Genomic DNA, 16,085 nt, shown 5'->3' with positions numbered 1-16,085 from the left:
AAATGGGCATGAAATGGACATTAAATTCCCAAAGAATTGGGAGCTCTTTTTGTTGTGCAGTGGAAACGAACCCGAATAGTATCCATGAGGATGTGGGTTCAATCCGTGGCTTCACTCAGTGGGGCTGGGAATCTGGCTTTGCCATGAGCTGTGGTATAGGTCACAGACGTGGCTTGGATCCCATGTTGCTGTGGCTGTGGCATAGGCCAGCAGCTGTAACTGTGATTTAACCCTTAGCCTGGGAACTTCCATGTGCTATGGGCAGGGCCCTAAAAAGTAAAAACAAACAAACAAAAAACCAAATAATTACTGTTAATTTTGTTACACATGATAAATGACATATGCTCATATAGGAAGGTATGCAGATTTCCACTTTCAGCATGAGATCTGTGGGCATTGCTCCCCAGGAAAATTTTAAAAGGACAACTAATTAATATCTCCAAAAGTGCTCCTAGGACCAAACAGCAAACAGAAGAACATCTACTAAAATATCTACTAGAGTTCAGTAAAAACAGTGAGAGTCTATGGTGTTTGAAATAGGATGTGCTTCCTCCCCACCATTCTCAGCTCAGCAAGATGAAAACTCCACTCCAGACTGGAAGAGCCAAGAGCATAGGGCTCCCTCAACCCCTAGTTCCAAGAGGATCACCTTCCCTCGAAGGGTAGAATGACAGCATTTTTCATCCAGCCTCTACCACTTCGTTGCTGGGCCTGAGTCTTGGGTTAAGTGCTGTCAAGAGGTGGAACTCCCTTCTTCTGCCTAGCCCCAACTCAACACTACCAAAAAAACCATCGTCTCTAACTCCTGGTTTCTGGTCCATCACTCATGTTCTCACAACAAGAAAAAACTAAATAAACTGGAAAATCAACAACTCTTATGATGACATCAGAAAATTGAGGTCACAGGACAAACTGCTGCCCTCCCCCCCAAATCAGAGAAAAAAGTAGATACCAAGAATCACAGCTTACTAGAAACAAAAACCCAAGGGTAAGTTGCTCGAGTCCATACTGAGGAGACAAAAACAAGGACACTAGAGAAAATTTTAGGCTCTGACACCTACAGCTACAGCAAACAACAAAACACAGCCTAACCCCTAGCCAGATAAACATAAATCTCACTCTAAACACCTATTTCCTGCAATTTCTAGTCCCTGATACGTCACGTGCAACTTTCAACAAAAAAACAACAAAGCATTCTAAAATGCAAAATACGAGATTGAAGAGACAAAGCAAGCATCAGAACCAGACTTAAGTGATGGCAGAAATTTTGGAATTATCAAATTGGGGACCCAAAATGGCTATGATTAATATGGCTAAAGGTTCTAATGGAAAAAGCAAACACATGCAGGAACAGATGGATAATTAAACAGAGAGAGAAAAAAAAACCCTACGAAAAATCAAAAGGAAATGCTAGAAATCAAAAACACCATAATACAAATGAAGAATGTCTTTGATGAGCTTATCAGTAGACTAGACATTGCTAAGGAAAGACTGAGCCTGAAGGTATGTCAACAGAAACTTTCCCAAACTAGAAAGAAAAAAGAATGAAAAAAGCAGAACAGACTAAGAACTGTGGGATAATTAGAAAATGTGCAACATATACATAATGGGAATAGCAAAAGGAGAAGAAAAAGAACAAAACAGAAGAAACACTTGAAATAATAATGGCTGAGAATTTTCCAAAATTAATGACAGACACCAAACTACACGTACAGAAAGCTTGCAGAAGGTGAAGTATGCTAAATACCAAAAATCTATACCTAGGCATATCATATTCTAACTGCAGAAAAGCAAAAACAAAGAGAACATTGTGAAAGAAGGCAGAGGGGAAAAAAGCACTTTGCCTCTAAAGGAACAGGGTAAGAGTTACACAGGACTTCACTTCAGAAACCATGCCAGCAAGTAGACAGTGAACTATTTAAAGCGATGAAACAAAACAAAACCTCCTACCAACCTAGAATTCTGTGTCCTGGGAGGTTAACCTTCAGAAGTTGAGGAGAGGAGTTCCCGTCATGGTGCAGTGGAAACAAATCTGACTAGGAACCATGAGGTTTTGGGTTCGATCCCTGGCCTTGCTCAGTGGGTTAAGGATCTGGCATTGCTGTGAGCTGTGGTGTAAATCGCAGACATGGCTCGGATCTGGCATTGCTGTGGCTGTGGCATAGGCCGGCAGCTGTAGCTCTGATTGGACCCCTAGCCTGGGAACCTCCATATGCCACAGGTGTGGTCCTAAAAAGCAACCCCCCCCCCCCCGCCCCCAGTGCTTAAAGGGAAATGTACGGCATTAAATAAAGATACTAGAAAAGGAAAAGTGCTTCCAGGTTAGTAAACACAGGAAGATTTAGGGAGAGTGGCCTGAACGCAGAGCCTGATCAAAGCTCTGTGCTCCTTTCCATATACCTTGTCCTATGTATCTCTCCCTTCTGGCTGCTCCTGACTTATGAACTTTTATAATAAATTGGTAATCTAGGGAGTTCCCGTCGTGGCTCAGTGGTTAACGAATCCGACTAGGAACCATGAAGTTTTGGGTTCGATCCCTGGCCCTGCTCAGTGGGTTAAGGATCTGGCATTGCCTGTGAGCTGTGGTGTAGGTTGCAGACACAGCTCGGATACCGCATTGGTGTGGCTCTGGCATGGCTCTGGTGTAGGCCAGCAGCTATGGCTCCGATTTGACCCCTAGCCTGGGAACTTCCATATGCCGTGGGAGTGGCCCAAGAATGGCAAAAAAACAAAAGAAATAAAAAATAAATTGGTAATCTACTAGGAATACAGCCAATCACAAATAAATCACATACTATGCAATTTCATTTTTTTGAAATGTCCAGAATAGATCAATCTATAGAGAAAGAAAATAAACTACTAGTTGCTTAGGCCTGAGAGTGTTGAAGGTATTGCTGTGATAGTTAAAGGGTATAGTGTTTCTTTCTAAGGTAATGAAAATGTTCTAAAATTAACCGTAATGATGGTTGCCTATATGAATCACCAATAGTTCATCAAATTCATTTTCATTGAATACTAATTTCAAGGAAGTAAAACTCATTGAATCATACACTTTAAATCAGTGAATTATAAAGCTGTTTAAAAAGAAGGAACGAAGGGAGTTCCCGTTGTGGCTCAGTGGTTAACGAATCCCACTAGGAACCATGGGGTTGCGGGTTCAACCATGGGGTTGTGGGTTCGATCCCTGGGGTTGTGGGTTCGATCCCTGGCCTTGCTCAGTGAGTTGAGGATCTGGCGTTGCCGGGAGCTGTGGTGTAGGTTGCAGACGCGGCTTGGATCCCGCCTTGCTGTGGCTCTGCTGTCAGCCGGCACCTACAGCTCCGATTAGACCTCTAGCCTTGGAACCTCCATATGCCACAGGAGCAGCCCAAGAAATGGCAAAAAGACAATAAATAAGTAAATAAATAAATAAGCATCTAATTATTAGATACCTGTATCTCTTGACTCTATCTTTTAAGCAGCATAAAATACTACATTGTACCCAGCAAGCTATCATTTTGCCTGCAACATGAATTCGCTATAAATTGGTATTATAGCGAATACCAATAAAATGAAAATGAAACCTCAAACTTTAGGTTTAACAAGATTTTTAAGTTACACACATTTTATCCCCTACTCTTATTTTTGGACCCATTTTTCCATTCTCTTATTTCACAAGCACTAATGTAGGCATAAGTGTTTCCATAAATATTAGAGTTCAGATCAACAGTCAAATGAATTACAACAAAAATTTTCACCAGATACCTGCTGACACAGCATCGATAATTATCAAAATATATTCTTCCTCTCTCATAGGCTATAGGTGACTTGGAATGAGTCGTCCAAACATTCTTAAATTTAGTACTTTCCTGAAAGACACAAGGAACTTCAGTTTAGGAAATAACTCATAAGCTTCCACTCTGCACCAATTTTAAGTTGGATGGTTAAATTGACAGTTTGCAAAGTAATTTCATGTACTTTTTAGAAAACATTATGTTCAATGCTTCCTCAATCTGCCCTCGCGTTTTGGCTTAAGTGGAGTGATCGATTTTAGAAAAACTGTTTCTAAGAAGATATACGAAGGTTAAAACTAAAAGCATGCGGCGGTTCCGTTTTAATGGTTATTTACTAATCCCCCCGCTTCAAGGCCTGGATCACCCTGACCATCATGTGAGATCTTAAAAACGGGCTGTCCTGCAGAAAAACTGCACCCCAGCAAGAAGGCTTGACCTCCCCGTCGCCCCGTCACCCCGCTGCCCCAGGTCCGGCTCCCGGTGGCGGGTGGTCACCTGGCACACCAGCGCCCGCAGGATGCCCAGGTTGGTCCTCTGCACCACGCCCGCGTCGCGCGAGAAGAAGCCCAGCGCCCGGCGACTTAGCCGGCAGCACACGTTGGGCTTCTGACTTGGCCCCATGGAGGCGCGGGCCAATCGCGGAGTTGTCCGGGCCCAAGAGGGGCGCGCCCCTCACTCCCGCGCAGAGCAAGGGCCCCTACCGCCGAACCTCCAGGCCCCAACTCCCTGAGGGGCCCAGGAAAAGGTGACACCGGGAGCCTGGCAGTGGGCGCAGGGCGGTGGGGCGAGGGGAGGCAGAGCCGGTGCTGCCCGTGAGTGGAGAAGTGGGAAGGAAAAGCAACTCCCTTCTCCGTCGGCCCCTCCAACGCTCTAGGGCTCGGGACCCGGCTGCCGACAGCGCGACGCCTGCGTAACGCGCGGTCGGATGGAGCCGTTCCCTCACCGGGAAATGTAGTTCCCAGTACACGCTGAGGGAGCCTGGCCTGTTCCCAGAACTACAATCCCCATCAGGCAGCGGGCAGCGAGCCCTTGCCCTGGCCCCGCCTTCAACCCACCACGGCCCCGCCCCGCCCCTCCTCCTGGGGCTGGGCTGAGTCTGCGCTGTAGGCCTGGCGCGCTTTTCCGGGTCTGCACGCGGCGCCGGGGGAGGGCCTGGTGGCTCTGTACTGCCGCCTCCTGGTCTCGGTTACTTAGAATACGCCCTTCGCCCAGGGGTTCGTTTCTTGCCGCCCGGGTACCCCCAAGCCTCTGAACCCCTGGACTCTTGCTTTGGGAGGCTCTGGCGGGACGCCGAGAGGGGCATTGTGTCGTGTGCGATCCCTTCCCCCCGAGGCAGCATCATGTGCTAAAGAAAGGTACGCCCTCGGCTTTCCCTTCAGTGTACTGTGAACGTTTTGGATGAGATGTATAGTTAAACATTTGGGATCAGTAAACACTGCTTTTGTGTTATGAGTTAGTGGTGAAGATGCTGGCATTCCCGCCAAACTGGAGTTGAATTACCCTTTACCAGAGGTCTGCCCTGCTGTGGCCCTCAGAGACGCGGGCAGGTTTTGCAATAATTGCTGCATTTTCCTTTCACATTTTACTCCCTCCTTATCGGGAATGAAATATCAAATATTTACATTATTATTGAACTGCCCGAGGCATTCCAGTTTGATTGCTCTTAAGTAAAAGATGACTTTGTGACTATCCCTGCCTGTAGGTCAGAGTTCCCACTACACTGCATTTTCAGCAATCTTGCACCAGACTTGTCCTATTGCTCTGCTTGTGAGTCCCTTGAGGGTGGTGTCTTTGCATTTCCCACGTGGCCTCTTGTTCAGAGGTAGGCAAGGCAGCAACTCCATCTGACAGAGCAAAAAGTACAACCCTGGGTGAGTGTGTTGGGTTAAGTGTTTAGGAAAAATTTGTCATATCTCTTTTTAACCCTGCTGAATTTCCTTTAGGGCCTAGGCTTTTGCTGATTTTTCATATCTTATTTACAGCATACTGTGGAGTGCTTTGTATATTTTTAGAGAGCGCTATAATAGTTAATTTGCTAATTCATGAATGCAGCTGTCGCTGAGAAAACTGGGACCCAGAAAAGATAACGGGATTTTCTTTGGCTGAAATGAAATTCAAATCATTGCTGAATTGAACTCATAATCTTTTTTCATCTTCCCCTTCACCCCCACTTATTTGTCTTCCAGTGGTCTTTATCTCACCTTCCAAGCCCCAAGTCACCCAAGGGACAGCCATCTTTTCCCTCATCCTCAACCAAGTACTTTTGATTTTGATATCTGTCTCCTCTTCATACCCCAGCATAATTTAGGGCCTCACCATTTTATCACATTATTATGTTAAATAGCCTCCTTTCTGCCTTACTTAAATACTTTCAATTCCAGCCCTCCACTCTGCTGCCAGAACGATTTTTCTAAAGCACAAATCTGTCATTTCCCTATTAAAGCTTTTACGTGGCTCCCAATCACCCAGAGCAGAATTTCTCAAACCCACGTAGATACCCAGGATTAACTTAAAATATGATCAGTATGTTAAATATATGCAAATATGAAACTGTATATAAACTCCTTATGTTGTATCTTTTGTACAGCTATAATGCTCAATTATATGTTAAATGAAGCAAAACTATAATACACATAAATTCTTTTTTTTTTTTTTGTCTTTTTAGCTATTTCTTGGGCCGCTCCAGCGGCATATGGAGGTTCCCAGGCTAGGGGTCTATTCGGAGCTGCAGCCACCGGCCTACGCCAGAGCCACAGCAACGCGGGATCCGAGCCGGGTCTGCAACCTACACCACAGCTCACGGCAACGCCGGATCGTTAACCCACTGAGCAAGGGCAGGGACCGAACCCGCAACCTCATGGTTCCCAGTCGGATTTGTTAACCACTGCGCCACGACGGGAACTCCAATACACATAAATTCTGATGATTGCTTGTTCATTGTTACTAATGAGACTGTTTTTGCTGGACCTATAATGCTCTAAAACAATCTTCACTGTACTTTGGGGCATAAATTCCTTACCGAAAAGCCCGTTTATATTGTCCTTGTGTTGAGAGATTACACAATGACTTCACCCCTTTATTTAAGCCTGTAAAACTTTCCTTTGATCCATATGTCATGATTTCATTTGCTCTTCACCTGACAGTCTCCATGTCTCATTATCCTGCACCAGTGACAAATGGTACCACTTGTTTGCCAGTGCAGTCCTGAACACAAACGTGTAAAATGAAATCTTGTGACAGTAATCAATTAAAAGGTGGCCATCCAGGTGATCCAGAATATCCTTTTGTTCAAAAAAACTTTTTTTCTTTGGATTTTTATTAAATTGGAAATAAAAAACTTCTCTCGAGACATCTCATCACCTTGGGGCTACATATACAAATCCCTCTAGGTATGTCTAGGTCCCCTTATAGGACAAAATCTGAATGCCTTAGTGTAGAATACAGGGCACTCTCTTATCTGTATCTTGCCCCCATTTTCAGCCTCGTCAGCCTTGCCCACATTTTGCTCTCATGGTTCTGATATGTTGCCTACTTGTTCAAACTGGGGTGCCTTTACATTGAACATGTCTTTGTCTGGAGCTCCCTTCTTCTCTTGTCTATTTATCTCAATACTCATCCCAGGTCTTCTAGCTCCACTCAGACACTTCCAGACCCCTCCGTTTTAGATGTAGTTTTGCCTCTTCTCACATGTTACTTTGCATACACTGGTTGTGGCACTAATAGAATTGTTGTTTGTCTCTCTTCCCAACATATTGTGTTCAGAGCTGTCCATTCATTCATTTAGCCTCCTTATGCATTAACCACATTTTAGGCAGTATACTCCAGATGCATATGAATATGGAATGAATGAACTATTCTGAAAACAATGTTTGTGTAGGTTGTATTATCAGCAACTAAGTACTTGTAACATAGAATCAGATTTAGTCTCTTTATTTCCAAATAAATAGGAAATGACAATATTAATCAGAAGAAATAACATTTTAAAAACTTTAATCCCTAACAGTTTTACCTATAAAGTAGGTATTTTCTTATTGAAGGTAAAATGGCATGAACATATATCTCTAGCTTAAGATTTGGAAATGACTTCTCTTAATTTGGGGCATAAAATAAACATTGGTGTTTGGTTTGTTTGATTTTTTTCATTCTGTGTCTGTGATATTTATGGAATACTTAACCATCCTTGCCATGATATTTTAAAGACAAAAAAGAGGAGATGTGAGTTCAGAAGTTAATAAAATGCTTTTTGTTTGTATGCTTTGTTTAAAGAGGCATAGTATAACGGAATAAAGACATAAGACACTCTGTTTATTAAGCCTGAACATTTGTTCAGAGACAAAGAAATTTGGACCAAGGTCACAAGAGGTCATTGATTCAACATGTAACTTTTTTCATCTACATTGTGCTGGGAACTATTTTGGCATCCGGTCGAACAGGGAACAGGGAACAAGTTCCTCATGTGTGGGGGGAGATAGACAATAGATTTAAAAAATAAGATTTTCAGGTAGTTGTAAGTGCTGTGAGGAAGATAAAACAGGGTGATGTGCTCCACAGTGAGTGGTTGGGAGCCCTGCTGTAACCAGAATGGTCAGAAAGGCCTCTCTGAAAAGTGGACTTTGGAGCAGAGCGCTGAGTAATGAGGATAATCCCATCTACACAGAACTAAGGTGTGAGTAGTCCAGACAGAGGGATGCTCCAGTGCAGGGTCCCCAAGGCAATAACAACATTGGTTTATTCTCAAACTGTTAGAAGGCTGGTGTGATTCTATAGTGTGCATGAGGGAGGTGAACTTGCAGAGGTAGGCTGGGACCGAGTGACGTCAGGTGAAAGGAGTTTTGGATTTTATTCTCTTGTGATGGGAAGCCGTAGGACACCTTGAAGAAGGAGAGCGACAGGATCCCATCTGTTGTAATAACATCATTAAGGCTGTTGTGTGGAAGATGAACAGCAGTGGGAAGAATGGAAGCAAGGAGACAGGTGGCATTGCATTGGTCCCCATAAGAGATAATAGACAGACTAGAGTGGTAGCAAGAAAGATAGAAAGAAGGGACCAGATTCAGGATGTGTGTATTTTGAAAGTAGAGTCGATAGGACTTCTGATGTAGTGGATATTAAAGATGAAGAAAAGGGTCAAGTGAAATCATAATAAAGCATAACCACAAACAATCTACCCCAAACTCCCCAGAACAAATGGAAAACAGGGAAATGCTCATGATGTGGTATCAGTGAAATGATGCATAGGTTTTATTATACATTCGCATTATAGACATTAATGCTGGCGAATGTTAGGATCTGTCCTGTGGTTGGGGCATGTGGGGAGAGAGGAATAAAATCAGGTCCCAGAAGTAGGCAGGGGTCAGAGCGTGTGGGACCGTGGTGGTGTGATGGATACAACATTCCCTTTCAGATATGGTTGGGTACAATATCAGGGACGAGAGTGAAGTTGAGAGACCAGTTAGCAGGTAATTGTAGTTTCAGGTGAAAGTGAGTCACTTTGGGAAATTTATTTTGAAATTAGCAAGGCTTTTGACCAATTTTTTTCTCTATATATTTTAATGATATGTGTCTGAAACTGTAGCACATTCATTCATTTACAAAAATCGGGAAGATTTATCTTTGAAGGATTGGTAGTGAAGTTTGCAAACTATTCCTCTTATTTGAAAAGATTATTTTATTTATTCAAAAGAACATGTGTAGATAACATAGCTTAGCATAATGCAAATAATTATAGAATGAATACCCAGATAGCTAATGTCAACTTTAAAAAAAACAGAACATTACCTAAAACTTTGACATCTCCCATGTGAGGCTTCCTGGATCTCTCTTTCCTCCAAATAAAACATAAGTTTTGAATGTTTTTGAAGTGAACATCATATAAATGGAATCATATTGTATGTATGTACTCTTCTGCAACTTGTCTGTTTTTTCTTCAATGTTACACTTGACAAAATACCTGTAGTTCATTTATTCTTATTAATATATAGTTATTTCACTGTATGAATTTACTACAATTTATTTATCCATTTTCTCGTAGCTGGGCATTTGTTTCTTTTGGACTTTTTATTTCTAGAAAAGCGCTGCTATAGACCTCCTTCAACCTGTCTTTTAGTGTATGCATTAAAGAACATATTTGTGGAGCGAATTACCACAAACTAAGCAGCCTAAACTAATACCCATTTATTGTGTTTTTTTTTCCCTACACCAATAATCCAATAACCACTTGTCCCAGAACCATTTATTGAAAGGGCCTTCATTTCTTCACAGATACATGTCAGTCCATCTCTAGGTGCTTTTTTCTGGTCTATTGTTCTGTTTTTCTATTTCAGGGTTAATGAATCCTTGACCATTTTTATAATAAGGCTTGTTAGCTGGTAGAGCTTGTCCTCTACTTTATTCCTTTGCTTCCAGCGTGTCATTTCTTTTTTTTGGCCATTTGCACTTTTACATACATTTTAACTAATTAATTAATTAATTTGAGGGCCACACCCGCAGCATATGGAAGTTCCCAGGCTAGGAGCTGAATCAGAGCTGCAGCTGCCAGCCTACACCACAGTTTGTGGCAGTGCCAGATCATTAACCCATGGAGCGGGGCCACAGATCGAACCTGCATCCTCATGGATACTACTTGGGTTCATTACTTCTGATCCACAATGGGAACTCCCTACATACATTTTAAAATCAGCTTAAGTTCTGTAGAAACTTTATTGGAAATTTGATTGGGATGACATTAAGTCTACGTATGAATTTGAAAAGAACTGACATCTCTACCATATCAAATTATTCTATCTGAAGACATCCCTCTATTTATTTAGATCTTCTTTAGTGTCTTTATTTATTTATTTTATACTCCATTTATTTATTTATTTTTATTTTTTGGCTTTTTGCCATTTCTTGGGCCGCTCCCTTGGCATGTGGAGGTTCCCAGGCTAGGGGTCTAATCGGAGCTGTAGCTGCCAGCCTACGCCAGAGCCACAGCAACACGGGATCCAAGCCGAGTCTGCGACCTACACCACAGCTCACGGCAACGCTGGATTCTTAACCCACTGAGCAAGGCAGGGATCGAACCCGCAACCTCATGGTTCCTAGTCGGATTCGTTAACCACTGCGCCACGACGGGAACTCCTCTTTAGTGTCTTTAAATGATATTTTATAATTTTTTCTCTTCAGCTAAGACAGCAGATAATTTATTGTACACGTGTTACATTCAGCCACAACTGAGAACAGAATTAGTCCAGAAAGTCACAGGTCCAGGGCAAAAAACCAAAAGGGACCATTTTGATACGAGCAAGGTGGGTCTCAGAGTGGTCCAGGCGATCAGAACGGTGAAAAGTTGTTCTAGACCCATTGAGACAAGTTCTAGACAGAAGGCATGCAGTCCAACAAATTGTACCAACGTCCCTGGCCTCTGGGATTTCTTTGTTTCTGCTCCTGTGGCTTCCATGGTGTACAAGTTTACTTGGACCTCTGCCTCATCTTTCTCCTTTTGCGCTTCAGCCTGCGCGTTCGCTTCTTCCTCCACTTCGCTCTCATATGGCGCGGAGGTTTCTCAGAAGATGGCGCTAAGGGCGAGCGATATTTTATAATTTTTTTCTTAATGCATTGCATATTTTACAACTCCCTAAGTAAATTATATTTTTGGTCAGTGTTGTAAATGATAATATTTTAAATTAGATTTTTCTAAGTATATTTTTGCCTGTATATAAACATGTAATTGTCTTTGTTTATTGATCTTTTGGTTAGCAATGTTACCAAACTTTAATAGCAATAGTTGTCATTTGTAAGATTTGGGGGATTTTTCTATATAAATAATTATGTCCTCAGGAAACTGACGGTTTTGTTACTTTCTTCTCTCTTGGAGCTCCCGTCCTGGCTCAGTGGTTAACGAAATCGACAAGTAACCATGAGGTTGCGGGTTGGATCTCTGGCCTCACTCAGTGGGTTAAGGAACCGGCATTGCCACGAGCTGTGGTGCAGATCGCAGACACAGCTTGGATCCTGCATTGCTGTGGCTGTGGCGTGGGCGGGTAGCTGTAGCTCCGATTGGACCCCTAGCCTGGGAACCTCCATATGCCTCGGGGGCCACCCCAAAAAAAAAAAAAAAAAAAGGACTAAAGTCAATTCTTTTACCTTTTTTTCTCTTTCTTTTCTTACTACACTGGCCAGGACCTCCAGTGCAGTGTTGAATAGAATCAGTGATAGTGGACATCCTTGTCTTATTTATGTTTATAAATGGAATACTTCTAACACTTCACCATTAAGGATGATATTGTAGGTTTTTGGTAGCTACCTTTCATCAGGTTAATGAATTCCTTTTTCACTTTATATTTGCTAAAAGTTTTGTTCTTTTTTTTTTTTTTTTTTTTTTTTTTTTTTTTTTTTTTTTTTTTTTTTTGCTTTTTAGGGCCGCACCTGCAGCACATGGAGGTTCCTGGGTTTGGGGGTCGCTTTGGAGCTGTAGCCTCTGGCCTATGCCATAGCCAAAGCAACGCCAGATCTGAGTCGCTTCTGTGACTTACACTATATAGCTCACGGCAACGCTGGATCCTTAACCCACTGAGAGAGGCCAGGGATTGAATCTGCGTCTTCATGGATGCTAGTCAGATTTGTTTCTGCTGAGCCATGACGGGAACTCCTTGTTCATTTTATTTTCAGTCATGAATGGGTGTTGAATTTTATCAAATACTTTGTAACTTCTGAGATGACGTAATTTTTTTCTTATCTGATAATGTGGTAATTACATAAATATATTTTCTGATGTTAAATGAAGCTTGAATTTATTTAAATACATTTTTGTGTTTTGTTTTTTTTTAATCCACTGTGGGATTTGGACAACTGGTGGCTTCATTGCTCTCTCAGCTCTTTGTATCTTTGGTCTCTGAGTTCTTTTGGTCTCTGAGGATTTCTCTTTCTTGCTGGTTCACTGATGTTTTTAACAAGATATACTTTTCTAATGTATTTGTCCAGCCTTTTGGGAATAATTTATAGCAGAAAAGTTTTTGGGGTATCAGGTTCACCAAATTACTAGAACTAGAATTCCACTTCCTCATATTTTTAGTGTAAAAGCTTCCATTAATGCAACATATGATCACTTACCACCATTTCTGTCTTATCCTTGTCTCTGTATACAACCATGATCCTTCCTGTTGAAAACAAGGAAGTAAAGTTGTGTAATTGAAAGAGCATCACAGGGAGTTCCCGTCGTGGTGCAGTGGTTAACGAAATCCGACTAGGAACCATGAGGTTGCGGGTTCGGTCTCTGCCCTTGCTCAGTGGGTTAACGATCCGGCGTTGCCGTGAGCTGTGGTGTAGGTTGCAGACGCGGCTCGGATGCCACGTTGCTGTGGCTCTGGTGTAGGCCGGAGGCTACAGCTCCGATTCGACCCCTAGCCTGGGAACCTCCATATGCCGCGGGAGCGGCCCAAAGAAATAGCAAAAAGCCAAAAAAACAAAAGGGGGCGGGAAGCTTTATCTAAAGAAGAAAAGTATTTGCTACTTCCAATGCACTGGCCAAAGAATAACTCACCAAACACCATGAAAAACTATGGTCACACAGAATCACAAAAAGAAAATGACAATTCTCCAGAAACAAAAGTTAAACTCATGAAAGATTGTGATCTGATAGAGAATTCAAAATAGATGCCATAAATAAATTCAGCGAGTTACCAAAAAAAAAAAAAAAAAAAAGAAAAAGAAAGAGCATCACAGCAGGATCTAAAGGCACAAGTTGTAGCACCAACAGCATCACTTAGTAAGATCTTGACCAAGCCATTTACTCTTTCTGAGTCTCATTCAATCATCTGCTAAGTGGAAACAGAACTGGATTGAGAATCACATGAATTTATAAAGTTGTAGAGAATTTGGGGAGGAGAGAGAGTTGATTAGGTAGCACACAGAATTTTTCTTTTTAGGGTGGAGAAAATGATTCTGTATGATACTCTAATGGTGGATGCATTAACACTGTGCATTTATTAAAACCTGTATAGCTTTTACAGCACAAAAGTAAACCTTAATGTATACAAAATTTAAAAAACAAGGGCAGTTCTATTCTATTCCAGGATAGAATGCATGCTATAACCAAAGAATCTAGCCTTATTACAAATGTATGTGGTAGCCTCAATGAAAGAGGCCAAGGAAAAAGTGCTGACGTTAAGTAACTTTGAAATTGACACTGTAAAACTAAAGGCAGTAGGAGAACTATGCATAAGCACTGTACTCTAGTTGATAAAAGTTTCCCAGAGGGGTATGGGTTAACAATTCTGAAATTATCACACATGTGTCTGGAATTGAACAATTAATAACTGATGGTGGACGATGGGAACCAGGTTTTTTACTGGTGGAGTAGGAGGTTATATACAAGAGGAGAAGCCTAGAAGGATCCATGTGATAATGGATTAGAGTTGGAGACATTAGTATAAACTCTAGTTTAGCTTACTGTGGATTTAGATGGATACATATGAGAAGATTTACAGATGAAGATATTTGTATATATACACAGTTTAGTATACACATATATATTTATTTGCTTTGTCGGTCGAGAGGGCCTAGAAGCAATAACAGCCTAGTAGCAAGGGGCACACCCAGCATCCAGACCATTTCCAATAAAAGGAACAAACACATTTAGAGAAATGGCTGATTCTAGGACTGGGTCAACGAATATGCAAGAGCCTGCAACATCTCGTAGTGCCAGAAAGTAAGGAAGTGCCTCAAAATACAATGATAAGAGGGTGGCAAAAGGATATAGGAGCCAAGTGAAAGAGCCCTTGATGGCCAAAGCAGGAATAGTTTGAACAACAAAATTAAGTAGTTTTAGGTTGTAGCACAAAGTTTAAAATAAATATCTGTGCATCTATACTGATATAAAGAAATGAAATAAATGAGGGAGAAGAAACAAATCTCCCGGGCGAAAGAATTCCAAATGATTTTAAAAGGTGAAACAGGCAGTTCCCTTGTGGTGCAGCAGGTTAAGGATCCAGCGTTGCAGCAGCTGTGGTGTAGGTCACAACTGCAGCATGGGTTTCATCCCTGGCCCAGGAACTTCCACATGCCTTGTGCAGCCAAAAAAAAAAAAAAAAAAAAAAAAGGTGGAACATAATTCCTCCCTCCTTAAGTGTTGGCTGTGTGTAGTCACTTCTTGCCGAGGTAGACACTGTGTGGGAGTCGGGGGAGATTACAGTGGAGAAACCTGTCAGTCCCTACCTCAGCCAGTTTATCAGATTAACATCAACAGTGATAAGTCATGTGTCTCTCATGTACCCTTGATATGATGTGGTAAGAATGGCACTTTACCTCTGTGGTTTTCCTCCCTAAAACCCATAACCCCAGTCTAACATGAGAAGAACATCTCATAAATATTGATAAATAACTTATCTAAAGATCAGTACTTCTTGAAACTGTCAAGATCTTCAAAAACAAAGAAAGTTTGAGAAACTGTTAGAGCCAAGCATGCTCCTAAGGAGACCCAATGACGAGATATAATGTGTCCTAGACAGAATCCTGGAAGAGAAAAAGGACATTGGGGGCGGGGGGAGGAAATCTGATAAAGTGTGGGTTTAAGTTTATAATAATTTGTTAATATTGACTTATTAATTGTAGCAAGTACACCATGGAATGTAAGATTTTAATAGTAGGGGAAACTGTCAGACTATGGGAGTTCTCTGTACTACCTGCAACTTTTCTGTAAATCTAAAACCATTCTAGAACTAAAAGTTTACTTTAAAAATGCAGCAGGGGTGTTCCCTTGTGCAGTCGGTTAAGAATCCAACATTGTTGCTGCAGCAGCTCAGGTCACTGCTGTGGTGCAGGTTCCATCCCTGCCTGGGAATTTTCACATACCATGGGCATGGCCAAAAAAAAAAAAAAAGCAAAAGGAATATGGTAGATACCACTGTATAGAGGCAGCGTAGCTTTAGTGGTTAAGAAGATGAACCAGGAGTTCCCGTCATGGCGCAGTGGTTAACGAATCCGACTAGGAACCATGAGGTTGTGGGTTCGGTCCCTGCCCTTGCTCAGTGGGTTAACGATCTGGCGTTGCCATGAGCTGTGGTGTAGGTTGCAGACGCGGCTCGGATCCTGCGTTGCTGTGGCTCTGGCGTAGGCTGGTGGCTACAGCTCCGATTCGACCCCTAGCCTGGGAACCTCCATATGCCGTGGGAGCGGCCCAAGAAATAGCAACAATAACAACAACAACAACAACAAAAGACAAAAAGACAAAAAAAAAAGAAGATGAACCAGTCTGCCTGGCTTCAGATCTCAGCTTCACTACTTATTAGCTTTGTGAACATTGTTACCCTAAGTAACTAGAATTACTTAACCTGT

At 42.0% G+C, this 16,085-nt stretch overlaps 2 protein-coding genes across 35 annotated transcripts in view; one reads left to right on the top strand and one right to left on the bottom strand.

The window, feature by feature from the left end:
- Positions 1 to 5,062, bottom strand: part of DCAF17 (DDB1 and CUL4 associated factor 17) — a 77,472-nt gene extending 72,410 nt beyond the window's left edge. For 7 of the 9 annotated variants that reach the window (XM_084999480.1, XM_084999477.1, XM_084999479.1 and 4 more), the window contains exons 1-2: positions 4,269 to 4,726; positions 3,745 to 3,848 (exon numbers count right to left, since the gene is read on the bottom strand). In XM_084999480.1, the coding sequence (XP_084855606.1) occupies positions 3,745 to 3,848; positions 4,269 to 4,394 (230 nt within the window). In that variant the 5' untranslated portion in view covers positions 4,395 to 4,726. Of the gene's footprint in view, positions 1 to 3,744; positions 3,849 to 4,268; positions 4,727 to 4,828 lie in introns of those variants that run through there. The other 2 variants (XR_014829538.1, XM_084999484.1) reach the window with 2 other exon arrangements.
- METTL8 (methyltransferase 8, tRNA N3-cytidine) overlaps positions 4,895 to 16,085 on the top strand; it is an 87,996-nt gene continuing 76,805 nt past the window's right edge. For 20 of the 26 annotated variants that reach the window (XM_005671965.4, XM_084999497.1, XM_005671963.4 and 17 more), the window contains exon 1: positions 4,895 to 5,128. The gene's annotated coding sequence lies outside the window, so the exon portion shown is untranslated. Of the gene's footprint in view, positions 5,129 to 5,557; positions 5,645 to 16,085 lie in introns of those variants that run through there. The other 6 variants (XM_021076468.2, XM_084999502.1, XM_084999496.1 and 3 more) reach the window with 1 other exon arrangement.

Source organism: Sus scrofa, chromosome 15, assembly GCF_054392235.1.
Source record: "Sus scrofa isolate SSC_HxYL_T2T_F1_AM1 chromosome 15, Sscrofa_HxYL_maternal_Yorkshire_Landrace_v2.0, whole genome shotgun sequence".
Classification (NCBI taxonomy): Eukaryota; Metazoa; Chordata; class Mammalia; order Artiodactyla; family Suidae; genus Sus; species Sus scrofa.
The sequence above is the reverse complement of the archived record's forward strand: the minus strand, read 5'-3'. Positions and strand labels throughout refer to the sequence as shown.